The sequence below is a fragment of the Quercus lobata genome, chromosome 8, assembly GCF_001633185.2.
Source record: "Quercus lobata isolate SW786 chromosome 8, ValleyOak3.0 Primary Assembly, whole genome shotgun sequence".
Classification (NCBI taxonomy): Eukaryota; Viridiplantae; Streptophyta; class Magnoliopsida; order Fagales; family Fagaceae; genus Quercus; species Quercus lobata.
Genome location: NC_044911.1, coordinates 53,333,043 through 53,354,653, shown reverse-complemented (window position 1 = coordinate 53,354,653; position 21,611 = coordinate 53,333,043). Strand labels below are relative to the sequence as shown.

Sequence of the window (21,611 nt, the reverse complement as noted above, 5' to 3'; positions counted from 1 at the left end):
AAAAATGACTAATTTTTACTTCTAAGCCTTTCAATTTTGTGTTCATTCCATTTTTTACCCTCATAATCCCAAAATAAAAAGGTCAAAAATATCAAAACACCCAAAAACCTTTTGTTATAGAAAGGGAGTTGTTGTTGTGGGCTGTGTGTGTGTGCACACACGTGCGCATGTGTAGAGAGAGAGAGAGAGAGGGGTGTGTCCTAAAATAAGTCAGTTTGCTAATGTGTGCCCTAAGAGTACACAATAATTAATCATTTTTAGTAGAAAAAAAATTCGAGAATTGAAAAAGTATTGACAACTTTTTCAATTCCCGATAAAATATTTCTAAATATTGATGACTTAATGAGTCCACTGCATATGTAGCTTGTCACAAACACATGACTTCTTGTCGTTGATAGGTTCAAAAATCAATATGGAGCTTGTCATAAACACATTATTAGTATTAGCTACTTTGTTTAGTATTTTTTTTTCTTTCTAAATTATTAACTTTCGTTGCTCTATTTAAAATATTTTGCTATTTTTATTAAAGACCTACCTTATCAATCCTTGCGATGATATGTGGGTTGCTACACTTGATTTAGTGATTCAAGGTCGGTGGATAAATTTTGAAAGAAAATCCAATCCAATCCAATGGAGTATGCGTTTGGCTTTAAATTAAAAAACTAACTTATTTTATTATTCAGTTTATTTTTGTAATTATTTATGATCCTCATTACATTTTTTAGTACTATTCATGGACCTAATTGTATTATTTTAACTAACTTTTACTTTTATCTACAGTACTTTTAGTAAAAAAATTTCACTTTCAATAAAATAAGAGGATCCAAATAGAATCTCACGGTCAACTTCAAGTTTTCACACAAAAGTAGAGGCATAGCCGCATAGGCAGAAAAAGTTATCACGCACCATGCCAAAAATGAAGAAGAAGATAACTAATGAAAATCAGTTTAAAAGTTTGATAAAATATAAAGAAGAAAATAGAATAATATAGAAATAAAAGAGAAAAGTAGAAGAAAATACTTCAACCTAACAACTTATGTCCACGTTAAAAAGCACATAGCAGCTATATTTCACTATTGATAATTGTGTTATAAGGAAATCAATATACACACGCACAAATAGATTACTTATTGGAGTAAAAATAAATAAAAATAGATTACTTATTAGTTGGCTTGGCAACCATGAAATTGCAATATGCTATGGTATTCTATAAAACAATAGTTTACACATTTATAACAATATAATAAATATAATTTGTTGATTACACACTATAATAATATCTACTATTTTCTAATGTTTCCACTCAAACTTGGAAAATTATAATCCCTCCTTCCCATTTTTTTGTCCTGTTTGAAAAGCCAAACTTTTTAAGGAAACATCATATATTGTTTTGTTTACCTTTTAAAAATGTATAAGTTTCCAAAACTACTCTTAAAAAAATTGAATTAGTAAATTAATAGAGGTATAATAGGAACATTAGTAAATTAATGACTTTTATTTTTAGAAACATGACAATATTTTGGGACATCTCAAAATAGAATAGATGACAAAAAAAGTGAGATGAAGGGAGTACAATATTTTGGGACTACAATAATGTTGCACTCCCTTGTTGCATACAGTATTAAATTTCATCATAAATTTAGTGAGTGTTTGGATTTAGATTATTTGTAGTGTGTTTTGCGTTTACGTTTTTTTTTTTTGTTCTTTCTTTCTTTTTACTAGAAGCACGTGAACGCAGACCTGCCAGTGGGTCCGGTGCATTGTGTACGGGATCCACTACCACTTTCAACGTCCATACATTTCATTGAAATGGCACTATCAGTGGGTCCCGTGCATTGTTCACGGGACCCACAAACATTTTTTTCACCAAAACTTTAATTAAAAATGGGTCCTACGACATTATTCACACATTTAAAAATTATTTTGCTATAATGTTTTCAGTTTTCAATTTTCAACAAAATAAGCTGTATCCAAATGGACCCTTAATTAGTAAAAACTCACTATAGAATCTTATTGTACTTTCAGAGTATTGTATAATTATCCCTTGAACTCAAGGTGGTTTGACGAAAACTTGAGGGTGGAAGGTAAGTATGTAATGTAAGGAAGGTCTTCAATGCCAATTGAATGAAATGGGAACTACTAAGAAATGCCTAAAATAGATAATTGCCAATGAGTAGAAGCTGGTGAAGTACTTGATGGTTGATGCACATGAAAAACATTTAAGAGCCCTGGTGCGTCTCCAACATATGTACTATGTGGAGCATAGAGCACATCATCCAGAGAAAACTGGTGCATGAGGCCTCTGAGCACAATGTGAGACACATGAAGGGTATCTTCAAAGCATGAGTTAAAGCACGCAACTGTGATTAAGTACATGATTTGGACTAAAGACGATGCATAAGGTGTGTGAGGCACTGAGACGACAATGAGAGGACTAGGATGTAGATTTGAGGAGAGTGTAGATATAAATGGGATTTAATTTCATGGATCTAGCTAGATCTTGGGTTTGGGCATTGATGTTGAAATCAGAAGCGACAGTGAAGATTAGTGAAGATAACAAACTTGACTTTGATACGAAAATTGATTAATACGTATGTGATTAAGAAAGAAGCCAGGTATATTCACTTGTACACTCACCTGTATCTCTCGTGCCTTGAATTTTTATATACCTGTATGTCTTTTTTCCTTCTTGTTCTCAATGATCACTCGAGAATTAGCCTAATAATTAAGTGGCATTTGACTCAAGATAGGATAAATAAATAAAAAAAAATGCTATACTTGTAATGCTATATTCAGCTTAGTAATCAAGTCTAGGTCCAAAAAATCTAAATTACACATCTCCATAGGATTCATACTCAAACCGAGCAATGATTTGCAGAAAGAATCTGCATTTCCCTTATAATATATGGCAGTAGCAAGTACTTTTGCTATTTCTACAAGAAACTGCAAATGTGCAATTCTATGACAGTATACTTTTTCTCTCTAGCGTCAATGTCTTTGAATTAAAGTGCCTTTGAGAGTAAACCTCTAATCTGACTTGGGTACTGCGCAGCCTCCATACATACACGCATGCTACTCTAAACATGAAAAGGGATGAATAAGAAACATTGTTATTAATAGACACTTTGACTAAACAGAACAATATGTTTTAAATTCTAATCTGTCTTAGTCTCTTCACCATTAAGGCAGAAGAAAAACAATGATCTCGTTTTCATTCTATTTTTCTCTGTTATCCTTTGTTCAATAATATCGGCTGTGTGACAGAGTGATTTAAGAAATACTTATTATTCTTTAATCATTAGGTTTTTTTTTTTTTTTTTTTTTTGAAGAAAAATATAATTTTCTGTGTTTACTCTTTTTCTTGATAATTTTGTAATTGCTTGTCTTCTCTATTTAAAAAAAGAAAAAGAAAAAAAAGAACATTTAAGACACCTTAAACAATTTGGAATTGTGGGGATTTGTGCCATAAAATTCAATTTGTAGGACATTTTTTAATTAATAAAATATTTTATTTTATGAGATTATATGATCATGGCACATTATGCATTGATTTGATGAAAAGTCCGTGAGATATATTGTATGTGATTTAGGCATTAGAATTAAATTCACATACAAAATATCTAAATCAAATTTTTTTGTAAACTATAAAGTTTTAGTTTGTTATCGGTGATAAAATTAGGTATTCCTAAAGAAGAATGTTTTAAATGTAAGGGATAATATCTCGAAGATAGTTTAATTGAAACTTCAAGACAACGAATGTGAATCTTATGGTATGAGCTATGTTGGCTTGCCTTATATGTGATATTGTGATGTAAACTTGTTTGGGTTCCAAGTATATATACTCGTCCCTTGTTCAACTAGATCTTAATAATATTTCTACTTCACCGTAAGTTCGATTATCACTTATTAGAAAGATAATATTTTTGGAAGACTTCAATTAAGTTCTTAATATACTATACAAATATTTTGAGCCCGCATATATTATATTAATCTTATTATTATCATTATATTATTTTTTAACCACCGAGAAGGGTGGTCTTGACGCAAACGCAAGACTGCAGCATTGCTTGAGGTCCCAGATTTGAACCCCAATGGTACTAGCCTTTACGTGGGGCTAAGGTGATGTCTGTTGTCATCCTAGATAACAGTAATAATGACTCAATCTAACATTTTCTAGCGGGTGAGTGCCCCAATGATCACGTTTGTGGAGTCTGCAGTAAACTGCAATCTAATGGATAACTTAGTCGTGATCTTGAGACATAACAGAGTCCACCATAATGTTCACCCCTCACCCATATTGGCCATCAAAAAAAAAAAATTTATATTATTTTTTAAAAGTTAGGGTCGTTGTTAACTTTTGTTTTTTTGTTTTTTTTTTTAAGAATCCAGTAAATTTATGTTTCTTTTTCACGTTTTTCGTTGGAATACAGATTCACCTCCACTATGAAAAGATCAAAAAGCAGCCGATGATTATGAAACTAAAAAAAAGGTGCCTATGATGCCAAAAGACTTTATAGCTCCATAGATTCAATTCTTATATTTTTGTAAGGGTGTTGTGGTTGGATTTCTTAAGATGCAAACTACCTCAACTTGTGGTCAACCGGAGTCCTCAAATGCTTCGTCCCAACATGCCATTTTTTTTAATTGGGATAAGGCTTTCTTCTAAAACTAGGTTTGAAAAATCTATTCCGTCGTATTATATAATGGTTTATAAGACTATTCACGTGTATTAAATTACATAATTCATAAAATTATTTAAATAAGTGACATATATCTTAAATATGATATGTCATTTGACTAAAATTATATATATATATATATATATATATTCCTTTAAGTTACACCATAGTGGATCAAAAAAACTCTAAACTTTGTTTTATTTAGTGATATCGTTACAATCTTTCCAATTTACAATTTGGAGTTCTGGACCATTAGGTGCCTTGATGATAGACCCTCGTACACATAATTCTGCACTTCCCTCTATATTCTAATTGCCACAAATTCAGTGAAGGTAACATCTAATTTAAGGGGTAGTAACTACTAGCTAGTAGGGCATTAAAGCACGAGTTCTGAACTGCGTCCATCTTGGGGGAATGATGGGAACCCTTGACCCCAAAACAAAAGGTCCGTTAATCATGCTTGCTTCAATCTTACTAGATAAACATTTGCAACTTATGCTGAATCTTTGTCAAGCTCATGCTCGAGTACAGACCCCACAGGGTAGAAAGGAAACCTAACCTAATAGCATTTTCATTTTTGTTTTATATTGTTTTTTTCTTAGTGACTCTCTCATCTCTTGGCAAAGCAAGAAACAAATGCTGTTACTCGATTTAGTACTGAGGTTGATTATCACGCTCTTGTAGACACCATAGTTGAGCTTCTGTGGCTTGGTTGCTTATAGGATTTTGGAGTTAACTTCTCAACTACCACTTCAATCTACTATGACAATAGAAGTGCTATTCAAATGGCCCATAATAACATCTTCCATGAGCGTACCAAACATATTAAAATTGACTATCACTTTATTTGTCATTATTTACTCTAGAGTGCTCTACAGTTGTAGTCAGTTTCTTTCCAAATTAGCTTGTTGACATCTTCACTAAGGGTGTGTTTGTTTGGAAGTGAAATAGGGTGGATGGAAAACTTTGAAGAGAAAATGGGAATGTAAACTTTTTTGAGTGTGTTTGGTTGGATGGAGAAGAAGGAAAATAAAAGTTGGGCTCAGGTGTTTTCTTCCCGGGTTCACCAAAAAGTTTTCTCCCTAAAATGGAGAGAAAATTGAAGGGAGAAAATGAGACTACTTAATGGACAAAAATGCCTATGTCCAGTTCATTTTTTTTTCCTTTTTTATTTTTTTTTTGGGTTTAACTAGACATGATTTTTTTTTTTGGGACATGTTTTTTATTTTTTAATAAATTGGGTGATTTTTTTTTTTTTTGGGGTTATTTGTCACTTTTTTGGTATTAATTGGCCATCATTTTTTAACAAGGATGTATGAGTAAATTTATACAAACTCACTTTTTCTATCATTCCACTTTTCCACTCCCAACCAAATAAAAATGAGAGAAATTAAAATCTTTTTTATCCTTCCACTTTTTCATCTTCCTACAATTTTCTATCCTCCCATTTCTCTCCGGCCCACCAAAATGTTTTCTTTCCAAAATAGAGAGAAAACTTAGTGGAAGGAATTTGTTAGCTAAATGACAAAAATGCCCATGTGCAAGTGCACATGGGCTTGTCCAGTCTGTTGCCTTTTTTTTTGGTGATTTTTTTCTAGATATGATTTTTATTTTCTAATAAATTTGGGTGATTGCTTTTTTTGTCACTTTTTTTTTTTGGGTTTTAATAAGGCATCAGTTTTTAACAAGAGTATATGAGTAAATTTATACAAAGATATTTTTTCCATTATTCCACTTTTTCACACCCAACCAAACAAAAAAGAGGGAAATTAAAATATTTTCTATCCCCTCACTTTTTCACTCTCCCACCATTTTTTATCTTCCCATTTTTCCACTCCTCCAACCAAACAAACCCTAAGCCTCCTTCACTAGGATGCTTTCATGCTTTGATTTCTAAACTCAAGTTGATATCACTTCACCCAACATGAGTTTGAGGGGAGCTATTAGAATATAAACTCAATGGACTTAGGCCCATAGTTGTAGGTTACTTATACAAAAATACACCTTATCTACTGATATATAAAGTAGATTGTTGTACTTTATTTCACATAATACACAATCTTTCAAAATTTAATGATTTGATCAAAGGCTCTAATAGACTAATTATGTAAATAATTCAATTGCTCTATACGCTTTTTGCAATTTGCAAGACTTGTTGCCCTATCAATTATACACTTTATAATAAGAACTCTAATATAGGCTAATATCCCTAGTACTTCGCATGAATACAATTCCGGTTTTATTGACACATAAAGGGAGAAAAAAAAAGAATAAAAAATAGCAATTTGTTTTTTTGACAAGGAATGGGAGACTTGTGATGCTTAATCTACGTGTATTTTGTCTTGGTAGGAAGAAAAGCCTCCGATACATTGCCTCGAGAGAGAAAAAAGTTAAACATCAAACATGGAAACTAAAAGTATGGTTCCAAAGTTCCAAACTTGTGGAATTTAAAAATGAAAATTAGGCTTGTTTGTTTGCTATGCAATTCTGCCTCACTTGGAAAGTCTTGTGAAAAGGGATAACAAAATGCATTTTTAAGAAATATGCAAACAGGGAAATGAAAAAAAAAAAAAATGCAAATAGAGTATTAGCAGAAAGGAAGCTTGATGCAGATTGAGATAAGGAGATCTCTTTACCGAAGGAACAAACTTTGAGATAAGGATTGTTGAAACTTGGAAGCATATTGTTCAAAAATAAAATAAAATAAAGGGAAAAACCATTTTTAAAGTAGATAATATAGATTCTTAAACCAACTAGTAGGGAAGAAAAGTTTGCTCGAGGATAAGTGAGACCCACAAGAATTAAGATTGTATTTCAGTTTCATGCAGATTGGATGGAATCGATGGATGATGTTTAAAGCATTTGCATCTGCAATTTCCATCCTATTTTATTTTATCATCTCAAAAAACTATTTTATCAATTATATCATACCATTTCACAACACAATCAACATCCCAACTTTTATTTTCTTATTTTACTTATTAAAATAATATATATTACCCACTAAAATAATATAATATATTCCAATACAACTCTCTCTCTTTCTTCTCCCCCATCTCTCTTCCACTTTATCAAGTAAAATATATTATAATTTTACTAAAGTGCTACAGTGCCATCCTACATTTAGGATGACACTGTAGCATAATTGCAAAAAAAAATTGCAATTGTAAGATTTTTCAAGTCCAAATACTGGATTTTTTGTACCTTTATGCTAAATTTTCTCCATACATACCATTTACAATTGAGAATGTTCTTAGCAGGGGCACTTTTTTGGACATAAAATCAGCAAAGCCAAAGCCCATATAGCCAATCCAAAACGCTTTTTTTTTTTGGTAGTCCATAACCCTTGTAAAAAAGGACCTCGACTTGGGTGAAATTGGGATCACAAAATCGGTCCCCAAGGCCCACTGGATCTTTCATTAAAATAATTAAATCTCCAGCTCAAGGCCTATTGAAATTGGTCCAAGGTGGTCCTCAAAATAAATTAAATAAATACATGTAATTTGATAAAGATTATTTTTGTCAACTTATTTTATTATTTAGCTTATTTTTGTTACTATTTATGAGTCCTATTACACTTTTTGGTACTACTTATAGGGCACACTTTACTATTTCAGCTAATTTTTACCTTTATCTATTGTATTTTCAGCAAAAAAATTTTAGTTTCAGCAAAATAAGCAGATCCTAAACGGACCAGTACATCAACCATGAAAGAAAAGAAAGAGCAGTTATAGGACCACAAATTATTCCACAATTTTTTTTATCACAACTTTGACATGATAGACCGAGTGGTTAACCATCACTTACACATGAACCCACTATTTTTTCTTCACCGATTGCATTTTGTCACGTTATAGTTGTGGCAAAAAATTGTGAAAAATTTTGTGGTTTCAAAAAGAAAACCCACAATTCGTGGGACTATCTTCTCATGTAGTTGGTATGTGGGGCAAATGAGTGAAATAACATTACTCTCAACTAAGCCCAAGGAGGTCAAAGCTGTTAGCATAACCATGCCAATACGAAAGAAACCATGGCTATTTTGCTATGTTAACTTGGTTAAATTGAGGCAAAAATAACAAGGAATCAACCAAATGACAAGCATCAAATTAAAATCCAAATTTCCCCTCCATTGTGTGAACCACCAAGCTCATCAAAAGGAAAAGATGAGGAGCAGTGGATTGGAATGCAAAATGCCACATCAATTTAAGTTCACTCAAAGTCTAACAAGGGAGCTTGGAACACTTGTGAGACCATTGCACGTATGTTGATGTCATGTGTAAGTGAAGGAAGTCACAAAAACTATAAGTTACACCTGCTGTTTAACAAAGTATCAGCCAACACCATATTTACCTCCATAAAACAAGAGTCAATCACCATTAAAGCAAGGCTGCCACAGCTCTTAATTTTAGCATACCCCTTTCTCCTTCTACTATCCTTCATTATTTTTCTTATTTCATTGTACTAACATTTAACTCTCTCAAGTCATTGGAGCTATTTTTACAAGCTTTTATACTTGCTGCCCTATTACATTTGCTAATGCAAGTCTTTGGGCTCAACCTCCTTGCACATGTTTCAAGTCTACTTCGGCCAAAAGATGAACATGTTACTTGCAACCAAGATAAGTTTCCAGTTCCTTACTTTCCATTTATACATTTCTACACATCTTCAAGTGATGTTGCTTGATACAATTATTAACATGGATTTAAAGCTGTATATATTAACAATGATAGCGGCCAATAGGTGATCCATTGGCGTGAGTACTAGACTTGATTACCCGCATAGAACCAGAGTTTAGCCATTAGCTTATCAAAACATGACACATGTCACAACAACAAAAATACTCCCAATAGATGCAAAGGTCAAAGATTGGTGCTAAGGACGACTTACTAGAGGACACATAATATGATCAATTGTAGTTTGTGGATCTCACACTTTCTAACTAATCTCATCTGATTGATGACTATAAATCTAGACTATCATCTATTGTTTAGAGCATATAACAAATTTTGCTATGTATGAAAATGGATTGCTCATGTTGTTAGAGCAAAAAAGATGAATTGCTCATGTTAATGTTTGAACTTATATAGCTCAAGACTGGAATAAGGCATTTGATGGCACCACATTTTATTATTAAAAGTTTTTCTGTTGATATATTCTAACTGGGGGAGGGGATATGAACCATAACGATTTTGATTGGAAACGACAATAAATGTCATTTAAGTAACCCATAGGAATTGGAATTGCTGCAATGGAGGCCATTGATAGCAATGTCATTAATCATTATAGCTTATCTACAAAACATTAGCAGATGTTGGTATATAATCCATTTGACACTCATCAGTAGCTTGTTTGTTTGCCAAGTTTGTCATCTCAAAAATGTTTCTTGTAATCTGCAAAACGAGGCCCAGTTATCCATCACCAAAATTATGATACCTCAATCCACTATGAAGCCCAAATTAGACTTATTTTAACATCTCTATCCCATGCCACGCGTCCATATTCAATTTGACCTTGCACATACTACTGTGACTGACAGAATATTTAACTCTATCTCTGCTCACGCATCCCCAAATCTAAAACAGGCTCGGATTTGCTTCGGAAAGCCGTTGGGCTCCCCATACCATAGAGCCATTTACCATTTTACCCTTCATATTTAATTCATTTTCTTTTCCCTCCTCACATTCAATTTCCTATTTCCCTCGCGCACATACACAGCGAGTTTAGAGAGAGAGAGAGAGAGAGAGGGATTAGGGTTTTTAGCTCGGATTCGAGTTCCACCATGGACGCTGCCACGGTTCTTGATTCAGAAAATTGTGTTGCTCTTGCTCGAGGTAACTAAATCCCTACTTGCCCTCATTTTTATTTATTTATTTTCCCTTTACTTCTTCATTTTTTCTAAACCCCTATATATATTGTGGTATTCTTAGTAAAATTACATTTTGATTTTTGATTTTTTTAGTGTTGATTTCGTTTTTTGATTACCTATTAGGTTTATAGTGTTAGGGTTTACTTGATACAGTGAGGGATTTGGTATTACACATTGACTTTGCTAGGGTTAGGTTTTCGTAGTGACTTGGAATTTTAGCATGGAATTGAGGTAGGAATTGGGAATCTGTAATATGGTTTGTTTGGTTGCTGAGAAAATGTGTGGAAAAAAAAAATTCAAAATGGGTTTGACCTCCATTTCCACCTAATACAGCTATTGGGTTCAGTTTATGTGAGTTTTTAGCATAGATGAGGGATATTTACCTGAGATGGCTTGGCCTTATTCATAGGATTGCAAATAATGCAACGGTGAGAAAGAGTGAGTAGATTCAAGTTGAGGAAACAAATAAGGAAGATTAAAAATTACATTAGTAGATGTAGTAAAAAAAGATATGCTAGTTAAAGAAATGGTAGAGGGTATGGCTTCAGATTGAATAAAATGATAGAAAAGATGTGGCCGATCCTGACTAATTTGTTGAGAATCCATAGCCAACCCCTAAAATTTGGGACTAAGTTTTTGTTGTTGTTTTGGTTTTCTTTGCACCCAATGGGGGCTTTGGTTCTTGTAGTACTTGGGTTGTTCAATTACTGAGAAAATTTTATTTTTTTGGGTGGCAGATGATAAGACAAAAGGAATGGTAAAGGGTTCAAAAATTGGAAGTGCCCCAAGGAAAAGGCTTGCTGACATAAGCAACTTGCAGCAGCGACCTAGACCAGTAGACCAAGAGGTGAAAAAACTTCCTGTATCACTTACAACTAAGGAGTACATTGAAAAGCTACAGAGGGTATGTTCAAAGTGGTTCCTTATTCTGTGTACTGCATGTGTGTGGATATCTGTGTTCCTTAGGTCTATATTGTCAGTTTAGCTCACCTGGGTATTTCTTGATCCGATTTTCAGGAAAACTTGACATTGATGAAGATTCTTGCTGACAGAAAGTATCCTTCATGATCAACTTAGTTTATCTATTTATTTATTTATTTTCTTAAATTGGTTTCTGTGATATGGTTCTGGGGTTTTTACTTTGTGCCCTTTGGCTTTCCTTAATGTTGGTTGACAGTAAAACTATTGAACTGAGTGGCATGGAGTTACAGAAACTTAGACTCAATCTGCAGAAAGTGCAGCAACAGAATTTGCAACTTGCCCAAGCAAACAGCCAGATGTTGGCGGTACCTTCACATTTTTAATAGCTAGCTGTACAATTTTATTAAATCATGCAGTGCCTATGAGCTCTGGCTCAAATGGTATTTCCTCCTCCCACAAGGATAGGTAGTGGTTGAGACTGTTGATTAAAAATTCAATGGGTGCATATGTAACTTGCTATCACATATTTTTAATTAAAACTGGTAGCAACATTTTAGAGACTGTATTTGATGCCTTGGTGAAACTAACATGTTTTGCATCTTTGCAGGAACTTAATTCAGGTAAAGATAGGGTAAGTTAACTTATGTTGCAAGAAAGCAGTAAAACTTTATGCCTTGATGCCTTATGTTATAATCTGTTATAAATTGACAGCTGTAGTTTTGTTCCTTTTCAGCTAAAAGCACTTTATCATGAGCTTGGATGCAAAAATGGCTTGCTCAAAGCAAGAAAACTGGAAAAGGTCAGTTTAACTAGTATCCATGTTAATCAGTTCCATCATTCCATGTAAGATCATTCGTTGATTTGATGTTTTTTTTTTCCAAGGTCAAAGAGAAAATGTTAATTTGTCAGGATAAAGGAAATAAGGTACCTATACAAATCACCTCAGTGGTTCTTAACAAAGTTGACAATTGGTATTTTTCTGTCCCCTGTGTTATTTACACCTTTTCTTTCACTCCTTTAAGGTAGGTTTAACTGAGTGTGATGAGGCAGCTCAGGCAGGGGAATCCTCTCAAGCAGATAAGGGGGACTGTAAACCTTGTAATACAAACCGGAGAAGGCAATCCAAAAAACAATGTAATTAGCATACTAGGCATTTCATTTGAAAATCTGAATCTGTTTATGATATCAACTTTTTTCTTATATGATTTTTGGACAGCTTTGGGTCCCACCACTACTAAACCAGTACATGCTAAAGAGAATGTTGAAAAGAAGAGGTTTGTCCATGCATGTTTCTTTGCTTTGTGTGAGATTGTGTCCAATTTTTCCTATGGATTTTTACAAATGATGCAGGTAATTAAAGGATCCTTTCATATACTTTGATGTTCCAACAGGTGTTTGAGAAGGCAATCCTCTAGGTTTAACTCTGAAGAACCTGAACCAACCGAAGACTTGTTTGAGATAGATAAGGCTTCGGGCCCTACTAGTCTTAAACCAGTCCATGCTGAAGAGAATGTTGGCAATAAGAGGTTTGTTTATGCATGTTTGCTTTATCACTCTAGGTTAGTCTTTCCAATGGACTTTACCAATGATCCAGAGAATTGAAGGATTCTTAGGTGTACTTCAACAATTTTTTAACAGGCGTTGTTTGAGAAGGCAATCTGCAAGGTTTAAATCTATAGAGCCAGAACAAACTGAAGACTTGTTTGAGATAGACAGTGCCAAATTTCCTGTCTCTCCTGTACATGACGATCTGGTGCATGAAAGTGGTCAAATGTTATCAGGACTGTCGGTCAAAGAAGAAGATGAAGGAAATACTGCCCTAAGATTTGAAGCTCAAGAAAATCGAAGATCTTCAGTTGGAAGGCCATTGCGACGAGCAGCTGAGAAGGTTCAGTCCTATAAGGAAATTCCACTTAACATAAAGATGCGGCGAAATGAGTGAGTCAAATTCTTTTTCAAATTTGTCCTTCGTTTTGTTGAATGTGGTGAATGAGTAGAGCAGCATTTTCTGCATCTTGCAATCTTTTGTGCCTTGTGATATTATTGTTTTGTACCTTCCAGTTGCACAACTTCCTTTTTCGGGATGCATGCTCCCAACACACTGTAAATTTTTTAATTTCTTTTGTTATCACCTGCTGATGATAACTAAGAATGCACAAAATATTAATGCAATGTAGTTCATTGATGTTGTATCTGAAGAACACAGATTTTCTTGCTGAACTGCTCAGTGGTATTCCATTATTATAAAGAGTTGTATTTTCTCTAATTCTATATGGTCCTTGTGGTTTGGGGTTGTGTTGAGGAGATGGTTGATTACGAGTAACAATTATTTCATAAGAGGTGTAATTTGGGTCTTACGAGGACATGGTTGATTTCCATTGTTGTGTAACTATTAATATGAGGCTAATGATTAATGCCTTGATGGTATTCCTTCGGGGAGTAATTTTTTATGTATGTTCACTCCAAAAGCTATTTTCTGATGCATGGAATGACTGGGTGAAATCTTGTTTTGGTTGTAACTGTACATTTGTGGCTAATGATTCTTCTATAAGAGGAGCAACTAGGAGTTTTAAAATCTTTAATATGAGAATTTGTAATTGTAAAATTTTTATTTTTATTTTTATTTTTTATTTTTTTATTTTTTATTTTATTTTTTTCTGTTGAAAGGAAGATAGGAATTGAGAAGCTGTAGTTAAAGGTGTCAAAATCTGAATTAAATAAAAGAAAAAAAATAGTACAATGAACTGTTAGATTTTTTTTGAAATCGAGAATGTCTCTTAGCTCATTGGATGCATGCCCACGGGATCGTCCCTCCGTGAGATACATTGTACCTATGGAATATTGACAAATTCGGTGTATGGGGGGGGGGGGGGGGGTTCACAATTTTCCAAATTTGGTGTATTTGAATTCATATATGGCACTAAATTAGTGAATGATATATTTTAGATCACATATAACATGTGGTTGCTAAAAGCTATTGAGATTTAACCCGCCTTTTGAATTTTCATATTAGGGAGAGGCAAATAGCATATGTTAAGTAAGAGCATCAGTATTAGGCGTGTCAAATGCTAAATTTTTGTTATCTGCAATTTGAAGTTTGTTGATTTACTAATTAAGGGCACTTGAAATCAAGTCCTGGAATTTACAATTTAATGAAAACATCATAAAGTTTAGCAAATTTCAACAGTGATTTACTATGTGAAATTAGAATTTAACATACTACATATTGAGGAAAAAAAGAAGAGAAAAGAAAAGATTATTTGACAGTTGCATTCCATTTTCAAACTGACTCGTTCTTATCATTGACAATATATAATCCATTGAAGTCAATACAGCATTTCCCTTCAATAAGATGTCTTTTTTCGTTTTCTTGCTTACAATCCAATCAATACTTTTCCCTCTATAGCTTCCTTGACGCGTGGGTCCTGCAACTTTAACCCTATTGCACATGCAAACGAAAGAAGCTGAAAAAGATCGACCTTTTTACAACTATAAACCGCGTTAGTGCACGAACAAGGCATCTAGAATAGAAGTTATAATAGTTAAATGATGTGTAGTTAAAGTAATTGTTAGTTCGGTACTATGTTTCTTCATGCGAAGAATAGTTTTAAACAACTTTGTTCATAAATGTGAATAAGTCGTGTGCAATAAAGTAATAAAAATACTATTAGCGGTGGATACCATGGTCCATGTGAGAGTATTGTTCGCAATTTAAATCTTGTGATTTAAGTGTATTGAAAACAATTTATGAAAAACAAATTATGTCAAAGTTGTTACATGAGATTAAACATTTTTTTAGGGAAAAAAAAAGCATACACATAAGGTAAGGGAAATGTGGTTCTAGTATAAAGGTACACGTCATTAAATAAAAGATTTGAAGTTCAAAATCAATTTATCTATATCAAAAACTGATTGGTGTCTTAGTTTAGTGATAAATAGTAATCATTATAGGTTAGACGACATAAGTTGAAATCCTATCCTATCTATAAAATTGTAAATTATAAATAATAATTTTAGGGAATAATAGTATAAAATCTTGATGGCTATCTATGTGGAGAAAATCAACCAACCATCGAGTGTATGTATCCTCCCTTTTACACCCTCATGTAAGAGAAGGATACATACACTCATGTATGCAATATCACCTCGTCTATGTGGGTCCACTAGGGATCAATGTTTAGATCCTTTTTGATGTGATTTATGGTTTCGGTTATTCAATCAAAGACCTCATCCCTAGAAATTGATTGCGGTGGCATCCAGCTGAAAGGGAATCGCTCTAAAACAAAAGCATAGAAAACGCGCAAAGAAAAGGAAAGAAGTTGTTTTCACAATATTACCATTTGTCATGTTTCTATATAAATAAAAAAAAAAAACCATTTGTCGTCATAATTTATGTTGCTGGTTAGAGTCCAACAGCCTAAAAAAATATTCAGAATTTATGGGACTACGGAATAGTTGATGATTATGTGATACCTGTGTTTTCATTCTTTCTTGTAAAGATAACAAGCGATAATACTTTTAGGTTGGCCTACAAGTTATCAGGTTCGCATTGTTTTTTGATTCTCAAAAAAAAAAAAAAAAAAAAGGTTCGCATTGTTTTAGAATAAGGAGCTGGAGGGCAAATTTTGTTCTGAATTCTGAAACAGTTTTAGGGTAACCCTCTAAAGAACACACATACAGAAAAGAAAAGGAGGGCTTAACCCATGTTGTAATGATTAATGTTTCACAACATTGTTATTGGCTTATTGCACCACACAAGAAAACCCAGTTAAATACTAGATGTCGCAGAGGTGTGGGATTTTTTCTTTTAAGTTAAATCGCAAATTACACCTTTAAAGTTTGAGGGTATTTGGATTTTATATCATAAAATTTCAAAATTTAGATTGTACTTCCTAAAGTTTGAGGGTGTTTAGATTTTACACTCTGAAGTTTAAAAATTTGAATTTTACCTCTTGAAGTTTTATTCCGTTTGCATTAACAACCCTTTCGTCCATATTTTCAATTAAGTGCTATGTTTGTTTAGTTTATCCAATAAAATGATGTCACATCATTTTTGTAGCCTAAAAAAAACTAAATAATTTAAAATGGCATGGTATAATAAAAATGACGTAGCATGAACTAAACACACATGACAAGTTTAAGTGACATTTAACGGAAAATATGGACGGAGAGGTTGCTGATGCAAGTAGAATACAACTTCAAGGGTAAAATCCAAATTCTGAAACTTTTGGATATAAAATCCAAACACCCCCAAACTTTAGGGGTAAATCAAAATTCTGAAATTTCAGGATGTAAAATCCAAACACCCCAAACATTAGAGCGTAATTTGCAATTTACCTTTTATTTTATTTTATTTTATTTTAATGTTGAAACTTGAATTCTAATGAACATGTTCGTACAAAGGGAAATGTTTATCACACTACTTGGAGGGTTTTCATGAACTGAAATTGTGAGTTAAATTCACGAATTCAGGAATTGAAATACGCCGCGTATTAGACTTTGTCCCTAGTGTAAAATAGTAAAATACACCACAATGCATGTAGAGGCTGTGCCGTCACCCACACAAAACAGTGAGTTTTGAATGAGTCAATTTGGAAGCCGCTATTCTATTTTTTTTGATAACTCTGTTATCCAAAAGGGGTCCATAAGGACCCTACCATTTTCTACTTTGCCATATTTTGGTGGAAATTTTTTTTCGGTTCCGCTCCCTTCTCTGACTGATAAAACATGAAAGAGGTTGAGACAGGTGCATGCGTACACTCTCTCAAGTGAGGTGGGAAAACATGTTTCATTTACAATCTAATAATCTATGACAAAATAAATGCTTTTCTTTTTCATGGTCGGATGATAATGACATAATAAATGTTGGCATTTTCTTTCTTTTCTTTTTTGGTGAGCTACTTTTGAGTTTAACCACAAAGTTTGGAGCTTAGTAGTAAAATGAAACAAAGTTCAATTGTAAATGATTCTAAGAACTTAGAACTGATCCTATAAACTTTGTGGGCTTCCTTTTCAAACAATGCGAAAAACAAACTGAAAAGAGGACTTATTTTTTGTTACCTTACATTGCTACTTGGATTCAGGCTCAAATGTAAAATGGTGGAAATGTGGAATGACAATGGGAGAGATTTTAAGTTCAAATCTTACCGAGTCAAAAGGAGAAAAAAAAAAAAAATCTGGAATGGATTCTTGTTTTGATTACATAAATAAGTCAAAATGAAAGATGGATTATTAGACACTGCAATTTGAGTTGAAAATTTTGGTTCTCACTAACTGGACACAAATAGATAACATTTGTACCAGCAACTAGCTCATAATAAGTCATGGTAGCTATGTATCATGTATGGCGTGGTCTGGTAAAATTTCCCTCTTCAAGGTAAAGATAAAAACCATGATGTACCATGCTATTACGGTTTTATAGTACAACTATCCATCCAATTTTTCTTTCAAGAGTCAAAAAGAAAACCTCAGTATGGCTCTACAAAAGAAAAAAAGTGTGTGGATCAGATGGCTTTAATCATTCATCAAATAGTACTTTCTCTTTTAGCCTGACCGAGGAGATTTTCCCGGATTAAAGTATAATACAAGATTAGTTTTATTAAGTTCAATCCTTTTTGCCTTCTCCTTGTCCCATTACCAACTTTTAAAACCCTTGATTTGACTTTCATCATCAATAAACTGAGACAAGAAGTTTTATAGGATCTTGTCATGTTAAATATTTGATCAAAATATCACTGTTTTTTTCAGCATTTTTGTCTACTTTTCTGTTAGATATAACAAAGCAAGATACTTTCCCTGTATTAGCCCAAACAGGTGGCTGAGTTTCCATAAGGAATGGATAACAACAACAACCAAGCCTTATTTATCCCAAACTTTTGTGGTCAGTTATGCATTTTCAACAAATCAATCCGGAAATCAATGGTTCTATACTAGTTCTATTAATTTCAGCCAACGCGGTCCTGGATGCGAGGCCATATAGTCTAGTTGGTTGGTTCTTTTGGTTAAATTTCTCATCCATATCATCTTGTAGCTTCTAATTCTACTACAAGGCTTTTACATATAATTGAGATAGGAGAAGTTCTATTCTGATTTCTGAGAATTAGTTGCTGCTCTACCTTGCCTAATTTACTTGTTGAGCCATTAAAATTTGATCATAAGAATTAGCTGCAATAGACAGCTAAGAATTTCAATGACAAGCAGTTTGTGAGTAGATTGAATTATGGTCATTGCTATCTAATGCCTATGCTAGGCTTCACGCCATTTAGTAAAACCATTAGAAAAACTTCATTGGCAGAAAATAACCATGACTTATCATGAAATTATCTCAAATATTTCAGCCAAAAAAAAATTGAGAATGTTTCTGAAAGTAAGAAATTGGATTCATGTTATCTCCAAGCTATATAAAGAAAAGAAGGTTCTTCTATTGAACACAGCTTGATAAATTATTATAGTGTATATGGATAATCTGAAAACAAATATGTAAAAATATAAAATGCAGTGCAATTTAATATAATATATGATAAATTAGGATTTTTTTCATAAACTTTTAGGTGCTTAAGGGGATATGCAATAAGTCCTCATTTCCGCAACATCTTAACTTTTGCATTCACAAGTGCATGAGCACGTGTCATCCGCCGCTAGTCATACCAAAAAGGTAGAATATGAAGAAGAACTATGCTTTACTTTTACTGCAGATTTCACATTCCTTCCCTCACAATTTGGTCATGCACACAGATTCCAAAATACATAAAGCTTTATACGCTAAGCAAATTTGGCCTGTCTATACTTTTGGCCTCTTGTGTATTTTTCCAACCTCATGTCCCAGGGAAAAAAAATTAAAGTGACAAAAAAAGGACTGTAAATAGTGACAAAGTGCTTCAATTCTATAAAAAGTAAAGAAACCACACATAACAACCCCAACTTCTTTTCCCTCTCTACTTTGGTCAGACCACTGCAAGAAATGGAGGATCAATGCAGTCCTCTTAGCTGGGAATTCAGCTACCATGAAGAGGTTAGACATTCTTTAATCATCTTAACTTCAATGCTTTCTTTTGTTAGATACTATTTTCTACTTCTTGTGAATGTGCTGTGTTTGGAGGAAACAGTTTTCTAAGACTATTAAATTGGCAGGGAATGGAGGAGTTAAGGCATTCTCTCTTGTACACAACCTTTGAGCTAGAGACAACACTTTTAGCAGCTAAGGAGGAGATTACAAAAAGAGAATATGAACTGATTCATGTCAAAGATCTTTTGAGCAGGACCATCAAAGAGAGAGATGAGGCAGAGTCAAGATGCAAGAATCTAATGTTGGAGAAATTCATGCTTCAAGAACAACTACAACAAAAGCAGCAACAGCAGCAACTACAACTACAACAACAACGACAACAACAACAACAACAACAACAACTACAACAACAACAACAACAAACTGCTTCAAACAATGAGGATGACTCAAAAGGCACTGACTCAAGCAAGCATTTTGCCTCTTCTGACTCTGATGAAAACATCATTTCATCTCCGGGTACAGACCCAATTCTCCAACCACCATTACCACAACCATTGCCATCACAAGCAACCTTGAAACTAGTACCCAAGAGGCCACTGCCAGAGAAAGGGAAGCTCCTGCAGGCAGTGATAGAAGCTGGTCCGCTCCTGAAAAACCTCCTCCTGGCTGGACCACTCCCTCAGTGGCAGCACCCACCTCCTCAACTTAACTCCATTGAGATTCCACCTGTTGCCATTTCATCACCTACGCCGCGCCTTTTACAGCAGGACTCTTGCATCAATTTTAATGGTGGTTTTAATAGCAAGTCTAATTCTCTGTGATGGCTCCATTGACCAATTAGCGCTTTCACATAACTTGTAGCAGTATGCCCATCCTTTTCATACTATTATATCATGAAAAGGTATAATCAGCATGAAATGGATGTGGCTGTTATGCATCGGTTTCAGAATTTGTACACAACTTTGTCTTAGAAATGAAATTCCTAACTTTCTAGCTTCTTGAATGGTGACTTGAATTTCTTTTCTTTTTCTTTTTTTCTCCGGTTACATAACTACTCAAATAGTATATAATGTGAAATGGATTTCAGGTCCACAAACAAGTTGGAATTTCGTTACTCCTTCAAACATATAGTATGCATATCTTTGTGTTGGTAGATTGGGGTGATGTAACCAAATTTCACAAGATGGTATAATATAATATAAGCAATTGTTGTGCTCATGTGAATGAATCTTGCTTTTGCTATTTTTTTTGTTATAATAAAGTAGAATAATGATGGTAAGTATGACCAAGACAAGCAATCATAAATCTTCTCAGGGATTTTCCTTTCCATGAAGCATACCTACCATCCATGGTGTGTGTCTGCCACTAAAGGTGCAACCAATCAGATTTCACTATCACAATTAATGAATCAAAGCTAGATCTAGCTAAAAATATCAGACTTGATCCACATCAAACACCTTGTTAGCCCGCCAAAAAGGCAGCAATTGATCAAGTTACCAGTAAAATCAAGTTTGAAATTATGAACGAATGAAGTTCACTTCACATGGAGAGGTTGTGGTCATTGATTGATTTAGACCATTACCGAAAAAAGTCAACGAAAATTGTATTAACTAAAGATGTTTATGAATGCTTCATTCTTGTAGCGCTTTAGCCATTGTCGTGCATTGCACATGCTACTGAGTTTGTGGTATACCACTATGGCCCCCACACACCTTTTGCAGGGCCATTGTTTTGGACTTCTGTAAAGGCCAAGTTTTGACTACTTTTATAGTCTCTCTTCAGACTAACAAAACCACTAGCTAAAAGGGAGGTCCATGCATCAGATGGTCTGTACAAACTTGATCCGGTTAATCTTTGGCTAGATTTTGGATTCAGACATTTTCTTTGTGGTATCACGAATCATGTGGATTGGATTTGATAAGTTTGTATTTTGCGGACTTGTGTTGGGTTTTTCACTGGCGATTAGGAGTAATCTATTGAAACTTGACTAGTCTTTTTTTAAGTATAACATAGACTTGACTAGTGCTTCATTACATCCTTATCTTCCAATATTACAGGTCCAATACTAGCTTAGTAAAATAATTCAAAAGTACTCATTTGAGGAATAGTTGAAAAGGATACTTATCATCGAACATAGCCA

The 21,611-nt window shown here is 33.7% G+C and overlaps 2 protein-coding genes across 2 annotated transcripts; both read left to right on the top strand.

The window, feature by feature from the left end:
* Positions 1–8,699: 8,699 nt before the first annotated feature.
* On the top strand, positions 8,700–13,938 carry LOC115958629 (SHUGOSHIN 1). Its single transcript, XM_031077057.1, has 11 exons — positions 8,700–10,510; positions 11,283–11,449; positions 11,563–11,600; positions 11,723–11,831; positions 12,074–12,097; positions 12,200–12,265; positions 12,349–12,390; positions 12,489–12,600; positions 12,683–12,740; positions 12,858–12,992; positions 13,105–13,938. The coding sequence occupies exons 1-11, from the start codon at positions 10,459–10,461 to the stop codon at positions 13,406–13,408; spliced, it is 1,107 nt and encodes a 368-aa protein (XP_030932917.1). The 5' UTR covers positions 8,700–10,458; the 3' UTR covers positions 13,409–13,938.
* Positions 13,939–19,346: 5,408 nt separating this feature from the next.
* Positions 19,347–20,467, top strand: LOC115957892 (transcription factor SPT20 homolog). The gene is made up of 2 exons (XM_031076235.1): positions 19,347–19,477; positions 19,597–20,467. Exons 1-2 carry the CDS (start codon positions 19,427–19,429, stop codon positions 20,290–20,292), a joined length of 747 nt encoding a protein of 248 aa, XP_030932095.1. The 5' UTR covers positions 19,347–19,426; the 3' UTR covers positions 20,293–20,467.
* The last annotated feature ends 1,144 nt before the right edge of the window (positions 20,468–21,611 follow it).

Bases quoted from the DNA above. Each gene is read 5' to 3' on its own strand.
- LOC115958629 (XM_031077057.1), top strand. From the start codon at position 10,459: ATGGACGCTGCCACGGTTCTTGATTCAGAAAATTGTGTTGCTCTTGCT. The intron at 10,511-11,282 runs GTAACTAAATCC...TTTGGGTGGCAG, and splicing joins TTGTGTTGCTCTTGCTCGAG to ATGATAAGACAAAAGGAATG. The intron at 12,993-13,104 runs GTTTGTTTATGC...ATTTTTTAACAG, and splicing joins GAGAATGTTGGCAATAAGAG to GCGTTGTTTGAGAAGGCAAT.
- LOC115957892 (XM_031076235.1), top strand. From the start codon at position 19,427: ATGGAGGATCAATGCAGTCCTCTTAGCTGGGAATTCAGCTACCATGAA. The intron at 19,478-19,596 runs GTTAGACATTCT...TTAAATTGGCAG, and splicing joins AATTCAGCTACCATGAAGAG to GGAATGGAGGAGTTAAGGCA.